The sequence below is a fragment of the Numenius arquata genome, chromosome 12 (assembly GCF_964106895.1).
Source record: "Numenius arquata chromosome 12, bNumArq3.hap1.1, whole genome shotgun sequence".
NCBI classification, from domain to species: domain Eukaryota; kingdom Metazoa; phylum Chordata; class Aves; order Charadriiformes; family Scolopacidae; genus Numenius; species Numenius arquata.
This window is the reverse complement of record NC_133587.1, coordinates 4,574,491-4,602,402: the sequence shown is the minus strand read 5'-3', so window position 1 is coordinate 4,602,402 and position 27,912 is coordinate 4,574,491. Positions and strand designations below refer to the sequence as shown.

Sequence of the window (27,912 nt, the reverse complement as noted above, 5' to 3'; positions counted from 1 at the left end):
AAAAAGAAAAAAAGAAAAAAAGAAAAAAATAGCACTGGACCATTAGGAGAGATTTTGGGGGTGCAGTGTCAGGAGGGGGGCACAGAGCTGGGGTCCCGCAGCACGGGGAGCGGGATGACACAGCCGCGTGGGGGGGTGCGCTGGGAGCACGGGGTAAGCGAGGTGGGGGGGTGCATGAAGAGGAGGGGGTTGAGGGGGTGCAAGCGGGGGGGGGGTGCAGGGTGGGCGAGAGGGGGCTGCAGGGGAGGGGGTGCACGGGGAGGGTGTTTCACCAGGGGTGCTGGGAGGGGTGCACAGCGCGGGGGGGGGGGGGAGGAAGGGGGGGGTGCGTGGAAGGCGCATGGAGGTGGGGGGGGGGGCGAGAGGGTGCACAGGGTAGAATGGGGGGGACCCGGAGCGCAGCGGGGGGGGGGGGAGCGGCACGGAGACGGGGTGCATGGGGGGGGGGGGGGAGAGAGGCTGCCCGGAAAAGGGGGTGCAGGGCGGTGGGGGTGCAGCTCCCGGTTCTCCGCGTGGCGCCGCGCAGGGGGTTCCCCCTTCCCTACCCCCAACCCCCCCCAACCCCCACCCCCACACCCCCCCCCCCCCGCGGCGGGGCGGCGCGCGCCGCTCCCGCCGGCAGCGCCGGGCGCGAGGCCGGCGGGGAGAGGAGAGGAGGGGGGGGGGGGGGGGGGGGGGAATGAGGTGGGGGGGGGGGGGCGCGTGGGCGCGCTCACGCTGGCAGCGCGTGAGGGAGGGAGGGAGGGGAGGGAGGAGGGAGGAGGAGGGTGGAGGAGGAGGAGGGGGGGGGGGGGGGGGGGCGGCCCGGGCGCTGCCGCCGTCTCCTGCCGCTGCCGTAACGTCCTGACGCTCCGCAGGGACCCGCCGGCCGGACGGCGCGTGCGGAGGCCCCGCGGGCGGGCTAGGCCGGGGCGGGCCGGGCCCGGCGCTTACCTCAGGGCCGGGGGGGTCCCGCGGCCCCCGCTCCGGCTCCGGCGGCGGGCGCTGCGGCTGGGCGGGCGGTGGGTGCGGGGAGGGAAGGGAAGGGAGACCGAGGTTGGGGGGGGGGGTGGGGGGGTGAGGGGGGGGGGGGGAAGAAGAAGGGGGGGGGGGGCGGGGGGGGGGGGGGAAGCTGGGCTCCGCCCGCGCGCGGCTCTCGGCCCCCCGCGCAGGCGCACGGCCGGGCCCGGCTCCCGGGACTTATTTGGCGGCGGCGCCGCGGGCCCGAACCGCCTGTGAAATAGGTGCCGGGGAGGGCGCACTGCGCCTGCGCGGGGGCGGGCGGGCGCGGCGCGCGCCGGCCCCGGGAGTGCCCGCGGCTGGGGCGGGAGGGCCGTTCTGGGGGGGCCCTGGGTGTACCCCCCCCCACCCCCCCACCCGGGCTGTGTGTCCTCACCGCCGGGGTTCTGCGAGACCCCCTTGTCCCACCTCCGGGGTCCTGGATGTCCCCCGGGCCCCTGCGTGCACTTTTTTTCCCCCCTCCGGGGTCCTCCATGCCCCCTGGGTTTCCTGCCTATGTGTGTGTCCCCCCCCCCCAACGTGGTCGTGCATGTCCACCCCCAGATTCCTGCATGCCCCCTGTGTCTCCAGTGTGTGTCCCCTCTCCCTGGGTCCCGCATGGCCCCCTTGTCCCCTCGATGGGTCCTTGCGTGCCCCCCCATGTCTCCTCTGTGTGTGTGTGTCCCCAGGCCCTGCATGCCGCCTTTGTCTCCTGCGTGTCCCCCCCCCGGGGTCCTGCATGCCCTCTTTGTCCCCCCATTTTGGGTCGTGGATGCCCCCCACATCTGTGTGTCCTCCCCCGGCTCCCTGCATGCCCTTTTTGTCCCCCCATTTTGGGTCGTGGATGCCCCCCACATCTGTGTGTCCTCCCCCGGCTCCCTGCATGCCCTCTTTGTCCCCCCATTTTGGGTCGTGGATGCCCCCCACATCTGTGTGTCCTCCCCCAGCTCCCTGCATGCCCTTTTTGTCCCCCCATTTTGGGTCGTGGATGCCCCCCACATCTCCTGTGTGTCCTCCCCTCGGCTCCCCACCTGCGTTGCAGGGTTCGTGCGTGCCCTCAGTGGTGTGTGCCCCCCCCCCGAGGCTGTGAGTGCTGCCCTCCCCTCTCATGCACCCGCCGTGTGCCTGCTCCCCGGGCCCCCAGCTGTCCCCAGGGCTCCTGCGTGCCCCCTACCTGGGGCGTGTGTGCCCCCCCTGTGCCCCAAGGCCAAGTGTCGTGGTGCTGCTGGCTGTGTATTTCTTCCCTCCCTCCCTGCGGGTGCATGTGTGTGGTCGGGGGGGGGGGCTGCGTGCTGTTTGGGGGTGCAGGGCAATGCTTGTGCTGCTGGGCAGAGCTGGAGGCTGCCCGGTTTCAGAGGAGGCATCAAGGTGCCATCGGTGACCTTCCAGCCTCTCCCTCCCCGCGCTGGGCTGGTCCGGGGGGGGGGGAGGGAGCGTCAGGCGTCCGCTTTCCAAGTTTCACTGTGATGGTTTGAAGGACCCACTCCAATTTATTGTCGTTTAGGCAATTATTCTGTCACCCCATGACCCCTCCCCGCCCAGGAAGGCGAATCGGGGAAAAACCAAGGATAGCCAGGGATCGAAATATAAACAGATTTAATAGCATAAGACTAGTTAATTAACATTAATAGCACTAAAGAACCAATATTGATCCCAGTATAAAGTACGCAAGGGTTATACTTGACCCGTTCCATCACAGGAAGCTGTGCACTCCCAGCAGGGACGGCCAGCGTGGCCAGTAGGTCGAGGGAGGTCATTCTCTCCCTCTACTCTGCACTGGTGAGGCCACAACTGGAATACTGCGTCCAGTTCTGGGCTCCCCAGTTCAAGAGAGACAGGGAACTACTGGAGAGAGCCCAACGTAGGGCAACAAAGATGATTAAGGGATTGGAACATCTCCCTTAATGAGGAAAGGCTGAGAGAGCTGGGGCTCTTCAGCCTGGAGAAGAGAAGGCTGAGGGGAGACCTTATTAATGCTTTTAAGTACCTAAAGGGTGGGTTGAAGGAGGATGGAGCCGGACTCTTTTCAGTGGTTCCCAGCGATAGGACGAGGGGTAACGGGCACAAGCTGGAACATGTGCACTGGCAGCCCAGAAAGCCAACCGCATCCTGGGCGGCATCAAGAGAAGTGTGGCCAGCAGGTCGCAGGAGGTGATTCTCCCCCTCTACTCTGCTCTCGTCAGACCCCTCCTGGAGTCCTGTGTCCAGCTTTGGAGTCCTCAACACAGGGAGGGCATGGACCTGTTGGAACGGGTCCAGCGGAGGGCCACGAAGATGATCAGAGGGATGGAGCACCTCCCTTATGAAGACAGGCTGAGAGAGCTGGGGTTGTTCAGCCTGGAGAAGAGAAGGCTCCGGGGAGACCTCATAGCAGCCTTCCAATATCTGAAGGGAGCCTCCAGGAGAGCCGGAGAGGGACTCTTTGTCGGGAAATGTAGTTACAGGACAAGGGGTAATGGGTTTAAATTGGAAGAGGGGAGATTTAGATTAGATATTAGGAGGAAATTCTTTCCTGTGAGGGTGGTGAGACACTGGAACAGGTTGCCCAGGGAAGCTGTGGATGCCCCATCCCTGGAAGTATTTAAGGCCAGGCTGGATGGGGCTTTGAGCAACCTGGTCTGGTGGGAGGTGTCCCTGCCCATGGCAGGGGGGTTGGAACTCGATGATCTTTAAGGTCCCTTCCAATTCTAACCATTCTATGATTCTTTTATTGTCCTTATCAGCAGTGAATTATAAAAAAGGAGATAGAAGAGTGTGTTTTGCACCTGGAGGAGAAAGTAGCCGTGTCTCTGTTTCGAAGGAGTGGGGGTTTTTCCTGCAGCTGAAGAATGGTTGCTCTGTCACCTCCCTCCTACCCGAGGTGCCTGCGAGCTGTCCCCGAGCTTTTCAGGCTCTTTGGCGGGTGTCCCGTACAAACTGTCCCCAGAAGGAGGGGGACACCACGCGGTGCCGGGGGGTGGGATGTGCTCAGGCTGCCGTGCTGCTGTTTGATCCGGGGACAGGGATTTTCTGCCCAGGAGCCATCCCTGAACTGCTGCACCCAAGGCTGTTGTGTATCGGCGCTAAATATCGTGCTGCAATTCCGCTCTGCGGGGTTTCCCCCCGGCCACCTCAAGCTCTCGCAGGTTTTGGGGTCATTTCTGCCGTTTCTGGGCTTTCCTGCCAGCTGTGTCCGTGAGGTCCGGGGTTGGAGCCACGCGCCGTGATTTTTCAGGGAGGACTTTTCGCGCGATCTTAACCGCATCCCGCTTTTTCTGCCGGTGGGTGGTTAACACGTTCTGAAAAAGGAAGAGCCAGACCAGAGGATCGAAGAGTCGCCAGTCCCTTTTTGGAAACGCTCCGGGGGTGTTTTAGCTCTGTCGGCTTTTCGCAGCTACTCGGCGAGTGGCTTTTTCTGCCTTGCGTTCGGGTGCTGTGCCTGGCCCATTGCACGCGCCTTTGCCCTGGTTAGCAGCAGTTTTGACCTGAATTTCCGTCTGATAGATTTGTAGCGGTTTATTTAGTGCTTCTTTTTCCCAAGGCTCCTCCTGTTCTTTTTTCCGTCCCCCCCCCCCCCCCCCGCATCCAAACCCACCCTGCCCCCACAACCTGCTCCTTTTCGCTTTCCGGTTTACCCAAGCTAATAACTCATTAAAGTGATGTTTTGCAAGGAATGGTATTTCTTTTCCTTCTCCAGGATAACCAGCAACGCCAATCCACCCGCTAGAAATGGTGACGCCCTTTTCATAGATTCATAGATTGGTCCAGGCCGGAAGGGACCTCCAAAGGTCATCTAGTCCGACCTCCCCCCGCAGTCAGCAGGGACACCCCCAACTAGACCAGGTTGCCCAGGGCCTCGTCGAGCTTCACCTTGAATATCTCAAGGGAAGGGGCCTCAACCACCTCCCTGGGCAACCTGTTCCAGTGTTCCACCACCCTCAGAGTAAAGAACTTTTTCCTAATATCCAATCTAAATCTCCCCTTCTCTGACTTAAAGCCATTGCCCCTCGTCCTGTCTCTGCAGGCTTTTGTAAACAGACCCTCCCCAGCCTTCCTGTAGGCTCCCTTCAGATACTGGAAGGCCGCTATGAGGTCTCCCCAGAGCCTCCTTTTCTCCAGGCTGGACAACCCCAGCTCCCTCAGTCTGTCCTCACAGGAGAGGTGCTCCAGCCCCCTGATCATTTTGGTGGCCCTCCTCTGGACCCGCTCCATCAGGTCCATGTCCTTTCTATATTGAGGGCTCCAGACCTGCACACAGTGCTCCAGGTGAGGTCTCACCAGAGCAGAGTAAAGTGGCAGAATCACCTCTCTGGATCTGCTGGCAACACTTCTTTTGATGCAGCCCAGGATGCGATTGGCCTTCTGGGCTGCGAGAGCACATTGCCTGCTCATGTCCAGCTTCTCGTCCATCAGCACCCCCAAGTCCGTTTCCTCAGGGCTGCTTTCTAACACCTCATCCCCCAGGCTGTATTTATACTGAGGATTGTTCCGGCCCAGGTGCAGAATCCTGCACTTGCTTTTGTTGAACCTCATGAGGTTCATCTGGGCCCACCTCTCCAGCCTGTCCAGGTCCCTCTGAATGACATCCCGTCCCTCTGGTGTATCGACAACACCACACAGCCTGGTGTCATCTGCAAACTTGCTGATGGTGCTCTCAATCCCTCTGTCTATGTCGCTGATAAAAAATATTAAACAGTACCGGTCCCAGCACGGACCCTTGAGGGACACCACTAGTCACTGCTCTCCATCTGGACTTCAAGCCATTGAGTACCATCCTGTGGGTGTGACCATCCAGCCAATTCCTTATCCTTATTCCGTGGAAGCCTGTTTGTATTTCTACCGACGTCCCTGCCAGCGGCTCCCCAGGGACCTGCTGTGGCAGCTGTGTCCTGGGGACCCGAGTGGGGCTGGCCAGGACAGATAAAAGGTCCCTCTGCCGCCGTAACCGGCTCCCAACGGTGCCCAGTGGCAGAGCCATTCTAAAGGTGGTAGGAAGGCGGCAAACCCACAGCAATGCTGCCCTGCTCCAGTTTTCCCAGCAGCTGGTGGCCTCTTGGAGAGCAAAACCTTTTGCTGTCACGTGCTGGGCAATGGGAACCTTCCCGGGCTCCTCCCCAGCACCCAGGGCCGGGAGGAATTCGCCTCCTGGCACCTTATCTGCCCGCTGCTCCCCGGTCTCTCCCCTTATCAGCAGGCAGGCTCCTCGCAGCTGTAGTGCCCGGGAGGTTGCTGAGAAAGGACAGCTTTTTATTTTTCAAACTTTTAGCAAATTACTCTGCAAATATATATATTTTTTTTTTTAATATTTTTTTTTTTTTTTGCCTGCCCAGGTGTGCTTTTGCATTTATGTTGCCGGAGTCACCGTTCTCTTCCCTTCCCCTCGCTCAGACGCAGCTCGAGCACTTTGGAGGGGTCCTTCCAAGAGCCACTTAACGATATTTTGCATTGTTGGACTGGTTTTGGTCTCGGAAGAGGCGTTTTGGTGGGTGCTACGATCTGGTCCAAGACTTTGGACACCTGGGCAGGTGCTCCAGGGCGGTGGGAAGCTCTGCAGAGCCTGTCTGCTCCTCCCGCCCACCCGCTCCCCAACACATCCCATTCCTCTGGGATTTTCCCCTTCAGATCACAATAGGATGAAGGATCTGACCTGAATTAACTAGTTAGGAGGTGACCGCGCTTGGTCTCTCTAATATATCTTCAATTTTGTGGCATCGAGGCACCGTGACTGTTTTCCTAAGACAAATGCAGAGGCTTACTTTACTCCGTCCGCTTTTTTGAAGAGCCTGGGCTAGTGGCCTGCAGCAAATCTCGGAAGAAAAGCGAGCGATGCTGCGTTTGCCATTAGGTCGTTATCTCTAAAATCAGGAAGGTCCCGCTGCAAAAATAGAATTCCTGTTTGTGCGGGCGGCAGTGTCCGGCGCACACACACACATGGGAAGAGCATCGGGCGCAGGCTGCTCGGCCACGGCCGCGATGGCCCCAGCACCGTCCTCCCCGCTGTCACAGCAGAGCTGCCCCAGGAATTAAAATTTCCCACCTTCTGCCCTCCCCTCGGTTTATCTTCTCCTCCACCAAGGTGGGGAATCCCTTCCACAGCAGCTGGGGAAGCAGCCGGGCCCCTTCCCCTCGGGTGTCCCCCTGGGTTACAAACCTCCCTGTTTGCGGTTGCAGTTTTTGGGGGCGTTTTTGTGGCCCCAGGGATGTGATTTTGAGTGTGGGTCATGCAAGGTCTCACGGGTTGAGCTCCCCTCTCCTTGGGAACCACAGCCCCGCTCCCTCCCGCCATGTCCAGCCCAGGTGGAAGGCTGGATCGTTTCTCAGGAAAAGCTCATTAAGCAAGCATTGGATTTCTTTTAAAAAAAGAAGCTCACGTGTTTTCCAGAACCGGATTTATTGTATTTGCAATTATCTTATGTTTTTTTGATCTTCCACTGTAAAGACTTTGCGTACCCTCACCTTGCTTCCTGCAAGGGATGTCGGCAGTACCCTCATTCAAGCATTTTATTATTTTTCCCCTCCAAGACTGACGATAAACTACGGATCTCCGCATCTTTTATGCTGGGTGCAAAGTACGTATTTAGCATACGGGTGCTTAAAGTCTATTTTGTTAAATCTTTAGGTCAATTTTCCATTTAATGCATTTTATTGGTATTCTCACAGTACAAAGAGAAGCCTCAGAACTAAACCAATCCATTTATGGAGAGAGACGGACACATCTGGTTTCATACCAAGTTTATTTCATTTTTTTTTCTTTTTTTTATTTATTTATTTTTTTTTTTTCATAATCACTTCTTTTGCACAACAACAACCTCAAGTTGACAATGAAATGCACGCCGTAGACCGAAGGGAACCGGACAAGGCTCTGTTAGTGATGGAAAGTCCTACTGTGACACCACGCCAGCTCCCCACCCGGCTGCCCCCCCCAAACCCCGGCAGGAGCAAAGGTGGCCCAGGCTGGGGCAGGAGGAGTGAATCCTGCCCGGAAGGGACAGCCGGGGTGCTCAGCCCTGGGGTTAGGGCTCAGCCCCGCGACCACGCAGTCATCTTCCAAACCTCTGCCTGCAGCCCTGGGCCGGTTTATTCCTCCCGGGGTGGACAGTTGGGTACCACAACTCGGTACTTTGGTACTTTCCATTCTCAGAGCACTTTAGAGACATGGATGCGTTGGCTCTCCCGCGGTCCCCGTGGGGTAGGGAGCATCGGTGTCCCCTTGTCACGGGAATGGGGAAACTGAGGCACGGGGGATGCCAGGGCTGGGATGCCCGGTTGCCCCCCACGCTCCAGTCCCACCATCCCGGCAGCGGGTGGGGGCTGCTGCCTCCCTGCACCCCTGGGGACCACGGAGCTCCCAAACGTAGGCGTTGGCCAGTGCCCCCTCTTCTGCTTTACTTAGAGACAACTGACTACAAAGGTGGAGTTTATTGGTCTTACTATGTCATCTCATCCCTAGCATGGATAGTAAGAAATCTCTAGCACCGTAAACAGCCATTCCCTGACTCATTTCAAGTGGTATAAGAGTGTATGTGCATATATCGTTCCCACGTATGCGTTTCTGTGCGCGTGTGCACAGCCGAGTGCACAGCCACCGCGAGGGAGGAAAGTAATGCAGCGGGACGGGATTTAACGAACCCCCATGAGACAGGCTTTGCAGAGCCAGGGCCAGAGAGTCACGCTGGGCTAAGCAAAAGCAAAAGCAAGCTGAAGGTTACATTTTAAAAGGAGCAGCGATACCGACCTACCCCCAAGGTAGGATGCATGCAATCGTGATCTGCCGCCGTCCCTGGAAGGTCAACTCAAAGGTAACCCCACATCTGGGTTAGAGCAAGATATTTTAATGAGTCAGAAAATAATAAAGAGAAGGAATAGGCTCGGTCCGGAAGCAGTCTGAGGGGCCAGCACCCTTGAAAGCACCCATTTACGGACAGAGCTGAGCTCTTTGCTGTAAGGGATAACGCGAGCACAGAGCTTTAATCTGGGGTACGAGGCCAGTTGTTCCAGCTCTCGCGCAGCTTCGCTCATCGCCCAGCTGTCAGCGCCAGCTGGGAACTCATTTAGCTTCAGCTTCTCTGTTTTGCTCAAATCGGAGGCCCTTTTTCTCCAGGAGAGCTCTTTGAAAGGTCTCTGCGTGCACTTAATAAATTATCACCATCTTGTCTTTCCTCCCTTACAAAACTGAAAACATTCTTGGTCCAGGCAGGGATGCTGCCGGCTGCCTCGAGGATGCTCTCCCTACCAGGCACAAAATTCTTATGCTGCTGCAAAAATGGGGCTGTTGACTGTCGTTACAAAGCTTGGTTAATAAACATCTACGGGAATCAATGAAGAACCTCAAGCCCTGCCATAAGGAAGGTGGCCCCGGGAATCAGGGGGTTGCATGCCATGTCCATGACTGCGGTATGTGGGAAAGGTCCGGGAATGAGGGAGGCTGGGACGGTAAGGATGTTAATGAGGATACTTAATTAGTCTCATTTGAGGCATGAAGTATGCTGCTGCACACAATCATTAGCAGCCCTGGGAGATGGAAAGGCATGAAATAACCGTGATCCCGGGCTGTGCCATGTGCTGCCGGTCAGGACCCCTCGTCCAGCCGAAACCGCGGGAGCTGGGGCACGCAGCCAAAGCAATCACACATTTCCCTGATAGCGTTCAGGGGCGCCGGACAAATGCCAAGCTCCCCAACATCCCTACTACATTCATCTGCGCCGGGCAAACATCGCTCTGCTGCACCTAAAGCATCTGGCCCCACGGATGAGATTGTTTCCTTGGCACGACATGTCTCAGCAGCAGTAACAGAGCCGGTCCCCTGACGTTACTGATGCAAAACTCTCCCTGCACATCCCTGCTCCTCCGGCGCAGGAGCTCACCCTGCATTGACACGTTTTCCAGCCACATCCACCGTCCCTCACAGCACTGACCCAACAGAGGTGATAAAAATGAGTTTCCCAGTGCTCACACCTGCATGAGCACCGTGTGCCAGGCCACTCTCCTGTGTGTTTCCCATGGGATTTTTTTTTTTTTTTTTTGCCAGACAAAGCTATTGCAAGAATAAATCCCCACCTGAGATCCAGACTGGCCTCCAGGGAGGGGGAGGAGAGCTGGCACGGGACAGCACAAAGGACCAAGATGGAAGATCCAGGCAGGAAGCGAGTCCAGAGACTCAGTAGCTTTTTGGGGAGGATGGCTCTAACCAGCACAACCTGCCACCAACCACTCCTCCTCCAGCACACGCCAAACCTCACAGCTCCTCCACCTTCCCCCGGGGCTGCAGGGAACAGCCTGGACCCCCTCACACAAGGAGCTTTGGGTTAACACTAAATCACATGTACCAGAATTGAAGCATCACCTCTATCCCACCTCTCAGCCCTTCCTTCTCCTCCCAGCACGAGGAGCAGCCCATCCCCGCTCTCACCGCCCTGCCCGCAGGACTCAGCTGCCTCCAGCTCCCGAATCCATGATTTTCCAGCTGCTCTCTGGTCCAGCATCCCACCCCACCGGCACCCAGCCTTCACCCGGCCCAGCCTCCGACTCCTTCTGAGCCCCAAGGAGGGAGTGAAAATGGTCGTTTCTCTTGTTTTAAACTCCTGCTCATGTGTACAACATTTCTGATAATAATCATCATAATAATCATAATAATCATAGTACTAAAAACAGTATTTACAACAAGCTCCAGGTCAGAATTACACACCAAGCAAACACTCAGCACCACAGAGAGTAGGACAGGGTTAATATCTCGCGGATACTTTCTCAGATCCCACCAACGCGGGACACAGACATTTTGACAGTTTCAACCATTTCTTACACACAAACATTTCGTTTAAATTACTTTTAAATTTTTTTTTTTTTTAAACTTTTTAAAATTTCTCATCACTATATGAATGAGGTGATGCTGGCGGTGATGCCGCGCTCTACACAGATGCTTATCTAAGACAGCTGCTACTATAAACTGATCATTAGCTACTGTTAAGAAATTCAACCCTCAGTTTCCTTCCTCTTAGCCCCAAATCTTTCTTTTTTTTTTCATCACTGGGCAGCGCTGGGGCTTTCTAACAGTCCTGTCCTCCCCCCGGCCTGGGCAGAGGGGATTGGGAGTAAGGTAGCCCTTCCTTTTAGGAGCAGATTGTCCCCTAAAATCAAACCATGGCCATCGAGGGATCTCTCCTGAATACTTCTGGGAATTCTGGGGAGATTAGCAAAGAGCTCTGGGATTTGACCTCCAGCAGCTGCCGCTCTTTGGCTTTCCGCGGGGTTTCTGCGACCGCCTGATGCTCACTCCGGGCCACAATCAATTTTTTACCTAATTAAAACACAGGGTAGGCAGAAAACTTCAACTTCTGACAAAACTCGGTGATGATTTCTGTTTCAGAGGGAAGGAGAGTCAAGGGGATCATTATTCCCTGTGCAAAACCCTCATCTGCTCCAGCTCCTCGTCGCTGCCTGGCACCACCGTGCAGAGCCCGGTCCCTGGGAGCCCCGGGCTGGGCTGTGCCCGTGGCCACGTCTGCACCCCCTTGCGCGCTTGAATTATTCCCGGAGGATCCTGCAAAGCCCACCGCAGGAGGCCCTCATCCCACCCACAGAACGGCTCTTTGGAGGCAGAGTGTGCAGAGGACACCAATTACTAATAATGAAATGTCTCAGTGCCTTGGATGCCCCTTTGGTTTATTCTGGGGTCTGAGAGGGCAGCCAGGACGGAGGGCCCATCACGAGGCGGAGGGGATGCTCTGGTGTAAACACCACCCAGGCACCCTGCGCCCTGTCCCCAAAACACTGCACCGGGCTGTTAAAAGACATAACAATCCGGTAATCTCTAAGCACTGGACAGAAGAGAATTCTTATTACTTTCTGCTTCAAACCAAAGCAGCTTCCACCATCTCCTCTGCAAAACCTCGCCGCAGGACCGTGCTCCTGCAGGGCTGAGTCCCCAGCACCGCGTCCCACGAGGCCCCGCTTGCCGGGAGGTGGCCATTCCCTGCTCTTCAGATGCAACATTTCCAATTAGTTTTTCAAGACAGGGGCAGAGCTGGGGCAAGGCGAGCAGGTCTGTGGGTCTCAGCGGGAGGGTGGTAGCCCCTTGCAGTGCACGGTGGCTGCTTGGACCTTGGCTACCTCCATAAACCATGACTCTACAAGATTAGGAAGTCCATGGGCTTTGACAGTCACCTATTTTCAGTCACCTATTTAGATCCAACATTACTGCCATGCTTGCATGTTCTCTGCTCATCCCTACCTCCATCAAGAGACATTTTTTTCTTAAAAATGGGCCTTGAGAGGTAAAGAAAGACAAGGAGTAAGCATGGGGACATCTCTTCACCCTTACTGTAGAACTACTCCCCTCTTAGCTCCCTCTCATCCAAAGCCACAGGTCTGGAGGCACCAGGCAGGCAGCTGGTGTGCTCTGCCTCCCAGGGTGCTGCCTACGAGCCAGAGCTCCAGGGCTCATCTGGCGATCTCTGGTCTCAGTATCTGCCCAGTAATGGCACTAAAGAGTCACATCTGTCTTTGGAAAGAGGGAAGGATGACTATTCTGTTCACTAAAAAGCTATTTCACAACCATGCACCGTCTCTATTGGATTTGCTTTCTTCCTGGAGTGAAACCTCATGCTTTGGGAGCGCTGGAGAGCCTGCGGACCAAGTGTCCTCTCCCAGGGCTCCTGCGGAGCTGGGGATGCAATCGCTGTCTGTGGTTCTCCTGGTCTGTTTGGCCAAGACCGCTCGGTCCCCGCTCTGCCGGGGAGAGGGCAACTCAGTCTACTGGCTCCTCCAGCCCGTGGCCATCCGGGGCATCAGGCGGTGCCTGCCATGATAGGGACCGTATGTGGGGTGGCACCTGGCACCGAGCTCTGGGTGGAGACCCTCACCTACTTCCACTTGGGCTATTGAAGAACCATCCTAAGATGAGGACTTTGGGTCACTGCCTGCCTGGGCTGGCTCCAGATAGAGCCACGAGATGGGGGGTCTACACACCACGACTCCTGAGCCATGCCATCCCTCTCATCCCTCTCTCCTACCACTGGCAAAGACAGGGCTGTTCCCTATTCCACTTCACACACAGAAATTATCACTTCCCATTTTTCTGAAACTGATATTTGGCTCAGAGCAAACACCAAGAGGAGTGAAAGCCCTGGATAAGAAATCCGTATCTCTGTGACGCTGCTGGTTGAATTTATTAATATCTTAATTTTTTTTTTTTACATCAGTTTAAGAAATATTTTTTTAAAAAAGGACAAAACCCTCCAAAGAAGCTGTTTGATTGACTGATCAATTCTCTATTTCATGTGAACTAGTTGCTATTCTGCTTAGAGATCCCTATGATCTGTGAATCCCCACAAGTACTGATGATCAAGGATGCAGAGATAGAGAAGCGTGTAGCTGGGGGACAAACACCAGGGGAGGGGGGGATGGAGAACTGAATGTTGCATCTAGACAAACAAAATAAAATGTGTTGGTTGGTCGATTGGTTGGTTTGTTAACAGGAATCAGGTGCTAGATGTGTAGAAAAGCCCTTTATCCAGAGATCTCCTCCCGCTGTTCCTTGTTCCTGCGAACTTCAGCTGCATGCAGTTCCTGCAAAGACGGGAGAGATGACACCAGGCTAACTCTTTCTGCTCTTGCGATCTCTATTTTCCTTCTCTCCTGCACACAGGATTTGCACCAGCCAAAAAAAAGAGACCAGTTTCCCATCCAACGCACCCTGAGGACAGTGGGTTATGCCTGCAAGGAGTGAAGCACCTCAAGTCTTAAGAGGAGCAGCTGAGGGAACTGAGGTTGTTCAGCCTGGAGAAAAGGAGGCTGAGGAGGGACCTTATCACTCCCTACTCCCTGAAAGGAGGTTGTAGCAAGGTGGGCATCGGTCTCTTCTCACAAGCAACAAGTGACAGTACAAGAATTACACTGAAAGGGTTATCAAGCATTGGAACAGGCTGCCCAGGGAAGTGGTGGAATCATCATCCCTGGAGGTATTTAAAAGCCGAGCAAACATGGTGCTGAGGGACATGGTTTAGTAGTGGGTTTTGTCAGCGTTAGGTCCATGGTTGGACTCGATGATCTGAAGGGTCCCTTCCAACCTAGACAATTCTATGATTGTATGATATGTGGGAGCCTGGGAGTGACACAAGCCTACAGCAAATGCATTCATGGCTCCCTCTTCTGCAGAGCCCTTTGGCCATGCAGCCCCTGGACAAGGGGTGGGCCTGATGCTGTGCCTTCAACCTTGAACTTATCAAGATCAGCCAGATGGTGTTTTCTCTGCTGACCTTGAAGGACACATCCCCTTTCCTCGTACTGCTCCAGAGTGGAGCTGCTCCACAGCCCACTTCCCATCAGCAACGAAACGCCCGCTCCCCTGTGCCCATCACTCTGAGGTGACCCTGCAGGGACCAGACCCCAAACCCCTCCATGGGCATCAGCACCCAGCCCTCTCCAGGGGCATCGCACTTGCCTTCTCACGGAGCCGCTCCCTCAAGGCAGCGAGATGTGCTTCGCGGATCTCCCTGCTCAGCTCCATCTTGTAGTTGAGCTTCTCCTCGGCCAGGCGGCTGAAGTTGTTGTTCTCCTCCAGCGCCTTGTGCAGCACCTCCCGCTCATGTTCCCGCTTCTCTGCCAGCTGCTTCAGCACCTGGGCCTCCTGGGTCTGCCGAGGCAAGGCGTCGGGAGAGGTGTAAGGCAACCAAAGAAGCTCTTCTAGCCTAAAGCTCCCCAGAGAGGCTTTCTGACCAACTCCTCTGCTCAAAACCACTATGCTACCCCCTCCATCCCATAACACTCTTGCTTGGAGGACACTTTGACACCTTTTTCCTGCTATGGGGCAATGTCTGCTGGGTCCGGCGCTCTGGGTGGGCCGGCGATGCAACATCCACTGGCTCAGCAAAACCAAGGTGACATTCATCTGGGTACAAAGTCGCCTCCCTGGGTGTCACCTCTTTCTTTGAATTATTTCAGCTTGCTTTCCTCTTACCCACGAACATTCATAACATTTATACCTTGTGTTACTCTGCCAATTTTCTCCTTTTCAATAGTTTTCACAGGAAGACATTTTATACAGCACTTACAATAAAACATGGCACAGACAGCTGTCAGAAACCCAAGTCCATGTTTAAGTTTGAAGTTTAAGTTGGGTTGTGACCAACTGCTACATCTCCTGCAGCATTAGCTGGCAAGAACCATCCCCCCAAGCCAGGTCACACACAGAGGACGGAGAGGACCCCATACCGTGTGGTTTTAAGTACAAGAGGATGATGATGATGGAGATTGCTCCTGCTAAACCAGTTTTAGCGTTTGGTGCAATTAGTACCCATGACAGAAAAGTCACTGCTTCTACAGGACATCTCATTACCTTCCTCCTCTCTTCTGCAGCCTCCAGCCTCCTCTGCAGCTCCTCCAGGGACAGGTCCTTCTTCTTGGGAGGGGAGGAAAGGATTGGGCTCTCGGGAGATAAATCTGAAGGGGACTTCAGGATCACTTCGAAGCTCTGGCCTGATGCTCTCTTATCCAGCTGCTTCACCTCCATATCTGTGGGGGGGAAAAAACAGGGACTCTGGGGACCTGTAACACTCGGAAGAGCATTCACCTGAGGGCATCGAACTCTTCACATAGGAGTTAACATGTTCCCCTGTCCTGATATGGGTGATTTTGTTCTGTTTCCAAAATTTCCCAATTAGTGATCAGCTTTACCCCACTGCAAGTCAATGCAATTCATTTAAATCCACAGCGTAATTACAGAAAGGCCATATTGCTGTTAACATCTTTGTGTCACTCCAGTACGAGGCAGACAGCATTTGCAAGCGCTTTCTTTCTGGGAAAATGTGGGTTACGTTAATAAAATAAACTGTGAACAGAGACTAAACAGAAAGACCCCAGGCTGAGACATGGATTGCTGCTCCGGGATGGGACAGCCCAGCGGGCTGACAAGCTCCCAGGTTGCCTGCAGGAGCATCATGAAAACGATGCTGTAGCTCCTGCAGGAGCAGGTTACGTACCTCCATACTGGTAGATGGTATTAGGATGGGGCTGGGTGTGGAAACAGGAGCAGATGAGGGAGAGCAGAGACAGCTCCTTCATTTTCTCCTTGTAGGCTGAAAAATACAAAATAGCAATGAGAAGAGAGTCTAATGGCAATGGCAGCTCTTTTTCACGGAGAAATTAAGCAAGCAGACACAAGGAAACCCATTTGCAGCTACTGGACTCTGTGGGGGCTTTTCCAGGCTGCCATAGCTTGCCAAAAGGTCCCCAGGGAGCGTCTGTTCTAGACCAGACTAAATTCTGTCACCACCTTGGCCCACACAGGCAGAGGTTGATACTGGTCTGCAATTACAGTGAATGCTGTCCCCTGCAAAGGACAGGGAAATACACAATCCCTTCGAGTTCTGCCGCTGTGAGCCCTCCAGTTTGCTCAACCTTCCTGCGACTGGAAGACACCCTGCAGCATCCTCTGCGATCACAAGTGCACAAGGTGCCGCCCTAATGGCAGCAGCACCTACAGCTTGCAGCGGGTCTGTTTCTGGGGCAATCCTCACCTGTATTTTTGTAGTTTAGCACATTTAAGACAGCGAACTGTTAGCACACACTTGACAAAGAACCTCAGAATAGAAGAAGGACTTGAAAACAGAGAGGTGCTCTGTCAGGCTGCCAAGTTCTTTATCACATCAGTGTAACCCGCAGAGCATCACTGCTATGTCACAGCTCAGCAGCTGACGGCTCAGCGGTGGGTGCTGCTGTCTCACAGATGCTGCGAGGCTCTGCCCTGGACTGGCTGCTCAGGGGACACCCAGGCATATGGGGACAAAGTCTTCATGGCTGTGTGTCCTGCCAAACCTGCCCTGACCCTCCACATGCCACCCTGCCTCCTGCCTCCAGCACAGGGCACAGGCATTCTGGTCTCCTGCCTTGGCTCTGCCTCTGGATTTCCCATATGTTCTTACGCTTCTGGTCTTGGTTTGTCCCTTCCTTGATGAGCTCCTGTCTTGGCTTTCAGCAAGAGGTGAATCTGCAAACTGGCTGCCAGTGCCACCTTCATAGCAAGAGCCTTCACCGGGCCAGGAAAGGGAAATCCCCAAAACTTTGTGATATGAAAAGGCACTAGGAGCAGAATAACTTGGAAAAAAAATATCAACCTGTGTACCATATGCCCTCAGGAACACCTCTGAGATCTTCTCCTCTGCCTTCCCACAGCTACTTGGGTAGGAAAACAGTGTTTTCATGTGCCCACTTCATACTTGCAGCTATTTTTCCTCCTAGGTACAGAACTTCATCCTGATTAACACCCTCCTTTTGCTAACTGACAGTCCCTGAAGCTCAGATCCTTATTGAACATTTTCCAGTTTGCTCCACATTCTGATTTTAATACCCTGCCCAGCCCCGCTGTTAAATGTAAACCAAATAGGAACAGTTTACAACAGCAGCGCCCGCCACAGAGCAGGATATCTTTGATTTTGTTCTTAATGAAAAAAGTCTTTGGAAGGCCTCTGAGAGTGCTGTATTGTGCTAGAAGTCATGGCAGCAGTAAGCTAATGTATCTCATAATGTGCTGCCAGGAGCCCAGAGGAATGTTCCCTGGACTAAATGAGAGACATTATAATTTAATAGAAGCCAACCACGCGCCGAGGTCGTTGCTCTACCATTATGTCCAGTCCTGAGTGAAACCAAGATATTAAGCAGATGTGCCACATCCCTGACCCACTAGTTTAACTGTCTCCTAGCACTAGTTACAGAGCACAATGCTTTCTATTTCATTACTTGAACTTCAGTAGATCTCCCCAGTACTGGTTTCACGGTCCTCTGTGTAGATGAGTGGATGCTGCAGTCCCTGCCTTTCAGGAGGTCTCTTGTAGTGATTTCACAGCTGCCTCCGTTCCATCGGGATCTTCCCTGTCCTGTTTTCCCTTCTGTAGAGCAAACTGACCGTCCCTCTCCATCAATTAAAATGAAAAGGAGCGAGAGGACAAAAGGACACCGCTTCACTGAGCTGCGGCAGTGTTTTAATGAGCTATGGAAGTGCTGTGAGCCCTTCTCCCGGCGCCGGAGCCTGCAGCTGCACCCCGGCGCCAGCCATCAGATGCAATTAGCAGCATGCGAGCACACGGGGCGGGGAAGCGGGGCTGGGTGCTGCCGGGGCCTCGGAGACCGGGGAGGAGGGCAGAAAGATCCCGAAGACCCCCGACCGGCCCTCACTGCCGGGCAAACCCGCTCCCGCCTCTCCCTGCTCGGGGCGGGACGGGGAAAGCAGCGGGAACGGCGGCAGCGAACCGAGACCCCCCGACCGGTACCGGGGAGGGTCCGCTCCCCCCCGGTCCCCTCCCCGCCCCGGGAGCTGTCCGTTCAGCACCATCGACCCCGGGACCCACCCCCGGGCCGAGAGCTGTCCGTTCAGCACCACGGCCGGTGTGCGTCGCCAAGGCCCAGGGGCTTCGGCGTGAAGAGGGGGGAGGACCGACCCCCGAAGGAGTCACCCCTGATCCACGCCCCGAGAAATAAACGGCCGCCTGAACCCAACCCCACTCTCTCCCCCGCCTCTGCTCCAGAGCCAGTGGTTACATCCGTGGGACACAGAAGGATCCACAGTGATGGCCCTGTCTTCACGCACTTTTGATCTATCACATTCAGTGATGAACAATAGGTGGTGTGTGTGTCCAACTGTCAAGAGGATAACATCATAGAATCACAGGATCATAGAATGGTTAGAGTTGGAAAGGACCTTAAAGATCATCTCGTTCCAACCTTCCTGCCTTGGGCAGGGACACTTTCCACCAGACCAGGTTGCTCAAAGCCCCATCCAGCCTGGCCTTGAACACCTCCAAGGATGGGACATGCACAGCTTCTCTGAGGAATCTGTTCCAGTGTCTCACCACCCTCAGAATAAATAATTTCTTCTTAATATCTAACCTAAATCTACCAGAAATGGCATCCTGTGAGGAGAGGTAGATCCTGTCATTCAGTAAATAAAAGTAGGAAACATAAGAAACATAACCTCTGGGTCACTATTTAGGAGACCGTGTCAATGAAGATCAAACCCAAGAGCTCCTGAAGCAAGACTACGTCTCAATCACAGCTGCATCAGAAAGGGCATGCTTAAAACTCTCAGGGGTAAAAGATCAGCATTGCAAACCTCAGCACTAAAATTTATTACAGAAGTATCTGCACTCACATTTGCTAATAGATATAAGGTTTTGAGGACATGTTTATGCCAGTGGACAAAATCCTTGAACCTAGATAAGATAGCCGGCTACCCAGAATATGACATGGCCAACAGGTCCCTTCCAGGAACAACCGTATGTCTTCCGGTGCACAAATGTACATATTTTAAGAACAATTAGACAGGAAAAGCCGAACTTTTAATTTAAGCATCTAATTACATTTTTTTACTTCTGCTAAATTACTAAAAATAAATTCAGCTTACAGTGAGCAAATATTGCGTGTGTGTATAAATTAGTAAGGCTGTCTGACTCGGTCCCTAAGGCACTTTATACCAAAGCATCGCTTTGGTCTCAGAGGTGCAACAAGAGCTTTGTTTCATTGACAGGCAGAGGATTAGGACAGGCTGCCTCACTCAAGTCTGAATTGCTGACATTTTACGTTTCTTTTTAGGCAAATACCGCGATAGAAGGATCAGCAGCAACTTGATTCACTCTGCTATAGTCATACCACCTCCCTGCTTTCGTATCAGAGCGGGGGTGAAACATCGCAAATAACTGAATTGTGTAAATTAGGAAGTGAATAAACTGTAGAATTTATAGGACATATATAAGAGTGCCACCCTGTAAAGCGGGGTAAACTTGTGTTTGGTTGGCTTCATAGGACCCTGGGTAGTGATTAAGCTACAATTCTATCTAAAAAGGTGCAGTAAGTTCCTCAACATTTCTGAATATTTATGCCCCGTAATCAGCACAGTCTGATCCTGCTCTCTTTATATTGTGTTGCACACCCCATGCAACAATTAACCTTTATTAAAACGTTTCATCTAACTTTTCTCTGCACTGTATATATCGCATAGGTAAAATTACTTTCTCCCTGTTGCAAGGAGAAGAAGGGAGATTACCCGGGCCTTCACCAAGCCACCGAGAGGGTGAGGGTGCTCTCAGCTTGCTTTCTCTCTAGCGACTCGTTTCCTCTGCTCCCTCTAGTGCTGCACAGCACAAACTGCATTTCCATATCCCTGCTGCTTCCCATCAGCGCTGTACACGGCATTTATCCTTCTGAAGTGTTTTGTCTCCAAGTTACCCCCCGGAGACACTACCCAGCTGCTCCCCAGCAGCTGCGGTGCAGGAGATGGAGGAATGGCTGGGGACGGGTGCTGTGCGTGAGCAACGGGAACCATCTTCCCACCGGTGATGTGCCTGGACAGTGGGGCTCACCATCTATTATTCATTTCAAAGTTTCGTTCTCTTCTTCCTAACCAAATAAAATTAAGCTGTCGACTGTTTGAGCAGCCTGTCTCTTTGTTCGTTGTTTAATGACATCCAGTGAAACGGTGAGGCCATTTAGGCACAACACCGACACAGTCATTTATAAAGAACCAGAGGCATAGGAAGATTATTTTATGTGAATTCAGGCAAATTAAATGGATGAGACTGGATGCGCTGCGTCTGATAGCAAGGTCAAAGGAAGGTTATTACAAAGAAATAATTTGGTTTGCAAAGATAACTTCGGAGAAATAAAAATTGCTTCCATAAGTAATATTATATCATGAAAAAAAGAGAATAGTCCAATTATAGGTGGGGCCAAAGCACAAACGGAAGGTAGAGAAGCTAGAGAGACAGGGAACCGAGTCCTTCAGCACAAAGACTGCAATACCACATACATAACAAAAGCAACCATAGTCCTCGATAAGCCTTGAGAGTACAACAGACTCTAAATATTCTCACCCGCTATGAATCCTATCATAAAAAAAATGGCCAGACCTTCACCTCAGTCTAACTCACTTCCATCTTATTGCTCCCCAACTTCCAAAAACAGCTCAGCAGGAGAGCTCACACAACCAGAAAATACTAGCATTTTTTTTTATATTTTTTTTTTTTCAGATCAGTGGTTGTACCCCACACTGATGCCACACACCATCTCAGCTGCTCACCATGAGATTTGAGGCCCAGGAGCTACCGTAGGCTCGTGTGGAATCATCCATGAGAACAGGCAGATGCAAAGATTACTCTGCCTTCTGTCAGACATCTGCTAAACTATCACCCAGGAATGGTTTCCAATCACCCAGCTCCTTCCCCACTAGGTTTCATTTGCAGTTCGTGAACACCACATCAACCCCTGTCACGCACAGCCAGTGGATTAGGAAATCACTCAAGCTGTAGCACTGGAACATGTGGACTGCCCTCAGAAAAATAACCAGGGAAATCTCCTCTTCTATGGGCTCAGCAAGAGAGAAGGGACCAGGCTGTGCAGCAGAGACCCGGCAGCCTGGGCGAGGTGGGTGATTGATTGCCAGAAAGGAGAGAAGCATGGCCTGGGTTGCTTGATAAAGCAGAGGAAGAAGCCAAATGGAGGCAGTTGTCCCAGAGTGTTTGTGGATTTGGGGCAAACACAGGTTTGGACAGTCAGGTTTGGATGAGACGAAGTGCTACAAGGAGCTGAGGACTGGATAAGACAGCAGTTCACGAGGCAAAGACAGGAGCCCAATGCCATGATGTGTCAGGTAGAGACATGCTGTGTGACCACAGACAGTCATTTGGTCCCTTTGGATCTTGGTTCCCTTTGCATTAACTGAGGATTATTGTACTTGCCCATTATACAGAGCCATTATTTGTATAAACACATTCAGAGAATGTAAGATTCGCTAGTACAGCCCTAAACATGTAGAGGTACCTTGAAAGAATAAACGGATTGTTTGGAAATATGCTGAGCAGCCCTTCAGCAGTTGGGATGTGCCAACGTGCTACAGCACATCCACGTGGTCTTTGGTTGCTCTCTAGCTCTTTTGCATTTCTAAATCACAGGCAAAGATGTGACCATTGATTTAACTCCCCTGTGGAAAGGAGACTTTTTTTCTTAAAATGTAAGTTTACATCCAGAAGAATAAAGCCCATAGAATCCTAGAATGGTTCAGGTTGGAAGGGACCATAAAGATCATCGAGTTCCAACCCCATGGAATGGTTTTTTCCAACCCCAGGCATGTTTTTTTCCAGCTAATTTAGAGATATAGAAGTTTTAGTGAACTTCAGGTCCTTCCAAGTATTATCATCAAGAATCATCAGCACCATCCACCCCAAGAAAGCTTGAAGTTGCAATCCATCCTGCTGCCCATGCTGCTGTCACAAAGGTCTTATCTGCAGCCTTCCAGTTGCCACATCAGACCACTAAATCTCAGCTCTTCCTTTGCAGAAGGAGAATGTGTTCATCTGATAAAACAATGCATTCACCAGATCTGAACCAACATTGAGAGGCTCCAAGACAGGACTCTTTTGAGATATCTAAGGGATCTTCACAGAGTCTATATGGTGCCATTAAAGATATGATTTATATTTTAGAAAGAACAAATATTTTCCAAGGATTTAGATCCTTTGTTTGGATACAGTGGTAAAAAATAATAATAATTAAACAATTGCCTACAATAGATTCTTTTAGCTTGTAAAACTGAAGTCCCAATAAAAGTACCATAAATTTCTAAGGCCGTATAGACTCCAATAGCACCTGAAGAAAAAGAAAATAATGATTTCTTGAGAACACAGAGAAATGGAGAGCTTGTTAGAAAGGACTCTGACCCTTCAGCATGGGCAGTAGAAGTGTCAGGACAGGGCAATACCATATGGTGTCCACCAATACCATCCAGGAAAGGAATTAAGGGGATAACCCACACATACAATAAAGCCACACAACTCTCACATTTCAGTGTAGGAGGGGAAAACCTCAGGATCTGTCAAGGCACATTTATCATGCCCAGTCGTGAGGCCAGGAGTGGCAAACTGGTGTTTCCTCTTGGCTCCACCTTCTCAGAGACGCTAATGTCAGAGAAAAGCCCATGAGGCTGTCACCCTACTGCATCATTTCATAATCTTGTGTCTCCTATTCAACCCACACACCTACAAATGGTGGAAAGAGTCATACGGTCCCGTAGAATCCAGCCAGACACTCCTTCTGTGGTGTACAAAAGCCCAAAGCATGGTGCAGATGCTGTGGGGAGGAGGATTGAGAGCTCTGCCCCTGCAAGGTCTGCCCGGTGGTGGCAGGGCCAGCACCGCAGCTGAGCCTGCACTGAGCATGTGCCACCGCGTCCTCTGCTCCAGCACCGAAAACAACCACCACGGCCAGGAGAAAACGCCTGAGGTGGCAGGGAGAAGAGACAGAAGACTGCTGGGCTGGGGGAAGCAAACCCCGTTTCTTTTCATCCCAGGGATTTATTTGTTTGTTTAAACAAACCCAAGAAAATTTTCCCAAGGGGGACCAGCCCCCAGGCATCAGCTGCAGACAATCACAGCTGCTCTCCCTTCAGCACGGGTTTGCTTTTACTGCGGATAAAGGAGAAAATAATGAAGAAAGCAAACAAGACTCTTTCCTTAATTTAAGGGTTTGCTTGCCCTTCTTTCCTGCCATTCCAGGCTATTCTTCATTCCTGCTATAAGTGCTACAGGCAATGGGGAGCTGCTCCCTGCACAGGCAGCTGGGCGAGGCTCAGCCCCACTCCCTTCTTTGGCGAACATTTCCCTATTCTCTTTCCTCCTGCCACAGCACTGGTTTCCCATGGCTTTCTGCTCCTTGAAATTGTTTCTCTACTTAATCTGAGCCACAGGGAAGCAGAGCTTCTCTGAAGCACACGCTTCTTCATGATCCTAAGTCTCCTTTGACAGCAAAACTGCATCTTTGGGAAGATGAAATGTGCCATTGGCATGTGGTGGATTGGGAGGGTGAGAATGTACCACACGGAAAATATACATGTTTCATCCGCCACCTCGTCCATCTCAAGTTCGATGCAACCTTGGTCTAGATGGCTGGAAAGCCGGAGCCGTCCCTCCCACCCCCACTCTGCAAAGGAGGCCCAATCCTGCTCTGTAGGAGAGGACGGCAGATGGGTGGGACCTGCCAAGCGTGCACTGCTGCACACGTTCATTGAGACAGGGATACTCACAGAAATATATACAATAGCTGGAGATTTTCGATCATAGAGACACATTTTTACAATGCTGCTTTACTGTCTTTAATTGCACACAAAGCCCGCTCGGGATCAGCTGCATCCTTACACTCCCTCCACACCCCCCACCTCTCTGTCCTTTCTCTCCCCTGCATCTAATGGTCTTTTAAAAGGAGAAAGGAACAGAAAACGCCCAGCAGGAGACAGGGAAAGGCCAGCAAAAGAAGCTAGAAGTGTTGTCTGGTCTCCTTCTGGCTGGTTCCCTGCCTGGGGCGGAGGCGGGGGGGCACAAAGCACTGCCTGCTTTTCCTTTTTGTCTGCTGTTCCTGCTCAGCCCCACATCCTCTAGGATTTACCTTCCCCCACCCAAGCCCCTCTTTAAGCACTGCAGAATTCAAAGCCATTGCAAGAGAAAACTTGGGGGTTTTATTAAAGAAAAAGACCCTCTAAACCCACCCACTGTTCATTGTACCATTTCAGGCTTTTCTTCTCCTTCAGCCACGTTCCCAGTTTCAGCCATTTGAATCCCTCCTCCCCAGTTAAAACAGGCAAGACACATCTTTAGGATGCTGGACCAAAGCAGCAGAGCATCCTCAGGGCAGGCTGCCATCCTGCAGCCAAACCGACCCCAGCAGCAGGCTCCTGGGCTGCCATTCCCGTTACTGCTGCAGGAGGGAGGAAGGGCTCCCCTTGCAGCATTTGCTTTCACCCAACGCCATCAGAGGACCGCTCCCCAGTAGCATCTTCTAATGAAGAAATATGAGCTGTGGAAGAAATCTAGGGATGGGAAGCCCTAAGAATACAGAGAAACGCATCCAGGTTACTCTGGTTGGGCGTGGGGGATTTTCTAGGGCATTACTGTCAGTCTCTCGCCTGTGTCTTTCTTTCCATTACCTGTCTGGCAATACATGATCTTCACAAATAAAAAAATGTTGTTGCTGATTTCTCTGCATCCAGCTACAAAGCATGCAAATTTTTCTTAGAAAAAAAAAAAAAAGCTGTATCATGTTACAAAAATCATAATTAGTTGGCATGCAGCAGCATCTTCTTATGGCACATCCTAACAGCAGCAATATTTTAAACTGGCAAGTTTATCACATGTGTATTCATATTAAAATAAAAAGCCCACCTGCTATCTTCCCTCAGAGGGGTGTGTGTGTATGGGGGAGGAAGGGGAACAATGCTGCCATACCGTCTGCCTCCTCAGCAGAGAACTCCCCCGAAAAGCAGAGGAAAAAAAAAACCCAAACCCTCAGAATAAAGATAAAAAAAATAAAATTTGCTAGTTCCGTAAGCGGGTTGATGCCAAGTCTCCCCCTAAAAGATGCCTGTCCTACCTGAGACGGTGCTGGCCATGCTGCTGCGGCGGAGGGAGCGGAGCGGGTGCTGCAGGAGCAGGAGCGGGTGCTGCGGAGGTGCTGCAATGCTGCGGGGAGGGAGGACTGACTCAGCTGGAGGGGGCTGCAGCCATCCACGACAGGGAGAGGCTGGGGAGCCCAGAGAAAGGGAAGGGCTGGAAAGAAAAAAGAAAGGGTCACTAGTTCAGAATATTAATTAGCGTATCAGGCCTCCTTTCCTGGGTGGCTTTGACGGCAGATCCCTCCCAGGCAAGACTGACTGCCAGAAACACAGAGCCACCGCGGGGGGGGGCGAGGAGACACACCCAGCCGGGCTCTGGCAAAAGATGGTTTTTCCTCCTCTTCCTCCCTTTCTTGTCTGCTCTAGATGGGCTAGACTCACTTTTTCCCTTGCTGAAAGCACAAATAAGCAAATTCATTGATTTTTATGTTTGTTGCTTTTTTTTAAACCAAGGCGGTGCCCACCCGCAGGGCCAGGGATGGGGTCTGGCTTAGCTTAGGTTGGGGTGTAAAACCCAAACCCCAAAACTTGCAGCAGCTTTAGGCAAACAGCGAAGGGAGGAGGGGTCCCAGAAAGGCTCAGCATTTTTAGGTGTGTTTTTTTGCACCAGCACTGGGGCACAAAAGGGGCTGCAGTTTGGGGGTGGGGGCAGAAACTGCTGTAAAAGTAGAGGAGGACGAGCAGAATGGAGCCTTCTGAATCCAGTGGGATATCTCTGGGTTTCTCCCCCACTCCCTGGGCAGCAGGACCTCTCTTATTTTCCTTTTCTGTTCCGTTTGCTGTCTTTTCTATCATTTCCATTTGTGGCTGTTACTAGGGGCCAATGCATCTCTGCTTTTAGACTATCACACAGACATGACGGACCAAGGAACCATCCCCGGTCCCCATTGCCAGCGGCACCCATCCGACCGTGGCTGCACAAACCCCACCTCGGCGCCTGCAGTTGCGATCCCATGGGATCCTCCCAGCCTCCGGCCCTCTCATGCCAGACGCTATCCTGCCGACTGCACATCCCCGCTGGCTGAAAACACCCCAAATCTCCCACCATGCTGCAATGCAGACACTCCCAAACAATTCCAGCAGCTGCAGGGAACCACAGGTTGCTCCAGGAGCTGTCGGTGCTCCGGCTTGGCCAGGGGCAGAGGCCACAGGCACTTAAAAAGACAGAGATTTCCCTTTTTTCCTAATTTTTTTAACCAATCTCCAAGAGTCCTATTCCTTCTACACCACATGTAAAAAGGAAAAAAAAAAAAAAAAGAAATAAGTCTAATTCAGAATAATGTTAACACTACCCACAAATTTTCAATGTGTGTTTGGAACAGGAGCCTTTTTTATTACCATTAACTGCTCCCTGCTCTGTCCGAGGCTTGTTGTATAGTTGCAACTCCTTCTACTTTCTCCTTGAGTTGAATCTCTAAGACTTTATAGGTTACCTTGAAAGCAGCAGGCTGAATTGTATCTGTTTCAAAAATACGCTCCCCATTAACAGATGAAAGCAGCTATCCCAGGCACCTGAAAACTGGAATGATTTCCCCCTTTTATTTAGGATAAGCTCTGGTTTTGACTTACCGACCAGACCTGAGAGGCTCTGTCTACCTCTTGCAAAATTCTGGAGCGTCATGGTATAAATCCGGTACGCGTCCTATTTGTTTTATTTAGAAAAAGGTGGAGAATGCTTCCAAGGTGTCACGGCACGTGTCCCAGTGGAATACACTGTATGAGAAATGGTGAGAAAACTGGATCATACACTGCAGCTCTGATATTGTTCACACTTTCCAGATAACCTGTCATATAGATAACATTAATACAATTAATTCTGGATCCATCTGTAACACTGGGAGATATTTCTTCCCTATTTTACATGTAACTATCTTTTCAAGTTCTCCCTGATTTTCACTAGGGAGCATCTGAAGGCACTAGGTGTTTCTTTCAAGATGGGGATTAGGGAAAACTGGTGAGTATTTGGCTCACGTGCTCTGTGCCTTCATCACACATGACATCTAACCAGGCAGACTATCAGGAAACAACATATTTTCATGGAGAATCGGCAAAGAAGATGGTTTTGTAGCATGCACTTCTTTCACTATCTAAATATTTTCAACATTTTTAACAATTAAATATTCTTAGATGTCTTTCAACATAGGAAAGGCTTCTTCCAAGGACTTGTGCTTTCAACAACGCTGAAAACAAAAGAAAAATTCCCAAACAGACAGAAAAGATTCTCTCTTCAACTCATGCCAAACCAGGGACCCGTAACAATCCTCATGTTTCATTCCAGGGAACGTTCGCCTGGGGCACTTCACAGAGAAAGAGTTGAAAGTTGTGGTTGTTACCAAAAGGGTCACAAGCCCCACACACTTTGTGTTGCTGTTTGTGGCTGCAGGGCTGGCAGAAGCACAGCTTGCAACAAGAAATATGTAGGGAACAGTTTTCTCTAGTGACTAATGAAATAACATTGAAAGGTGAAAATCATCCGGTCTAAAAGGAAGAGCACGGACTGCGATACGGGAGGCTCTAACTCCTGGTACCCGGGC

At 52.1% G+C, this 27,912-nt stretch overlaps 1 protein-coding gene across 1 annotated transcript; it reads right to left on the bottom strand.

Annotated features, from left to right (window-relative positions):
- Positions 1-13,461: 13,461 nt before the first annotated feature.
- STMN3 (stathmin 3) lies at positions 13,462-25,375 on the bottom strand. The gene is made up of 5 exons (XM_074157028.1): positions 25,357-25,375; positions 15,933-16,028; positions 15,290-15,465; positions 14,396-14,587; positions 13,462-13,521 (listed from the first exon to the last, which is right to left on the bottom strand). The coding sequence occupies exons 1-5, from the start codon at positions 25,373-25,375 to the stop codon at positions 13,462-13,464; spliced, it is 543 nt and encodes a 180-aa protein (XP_074013129.1).
- Positions 25,376-27,912: the final 2,537 nt, after the last annotated feature.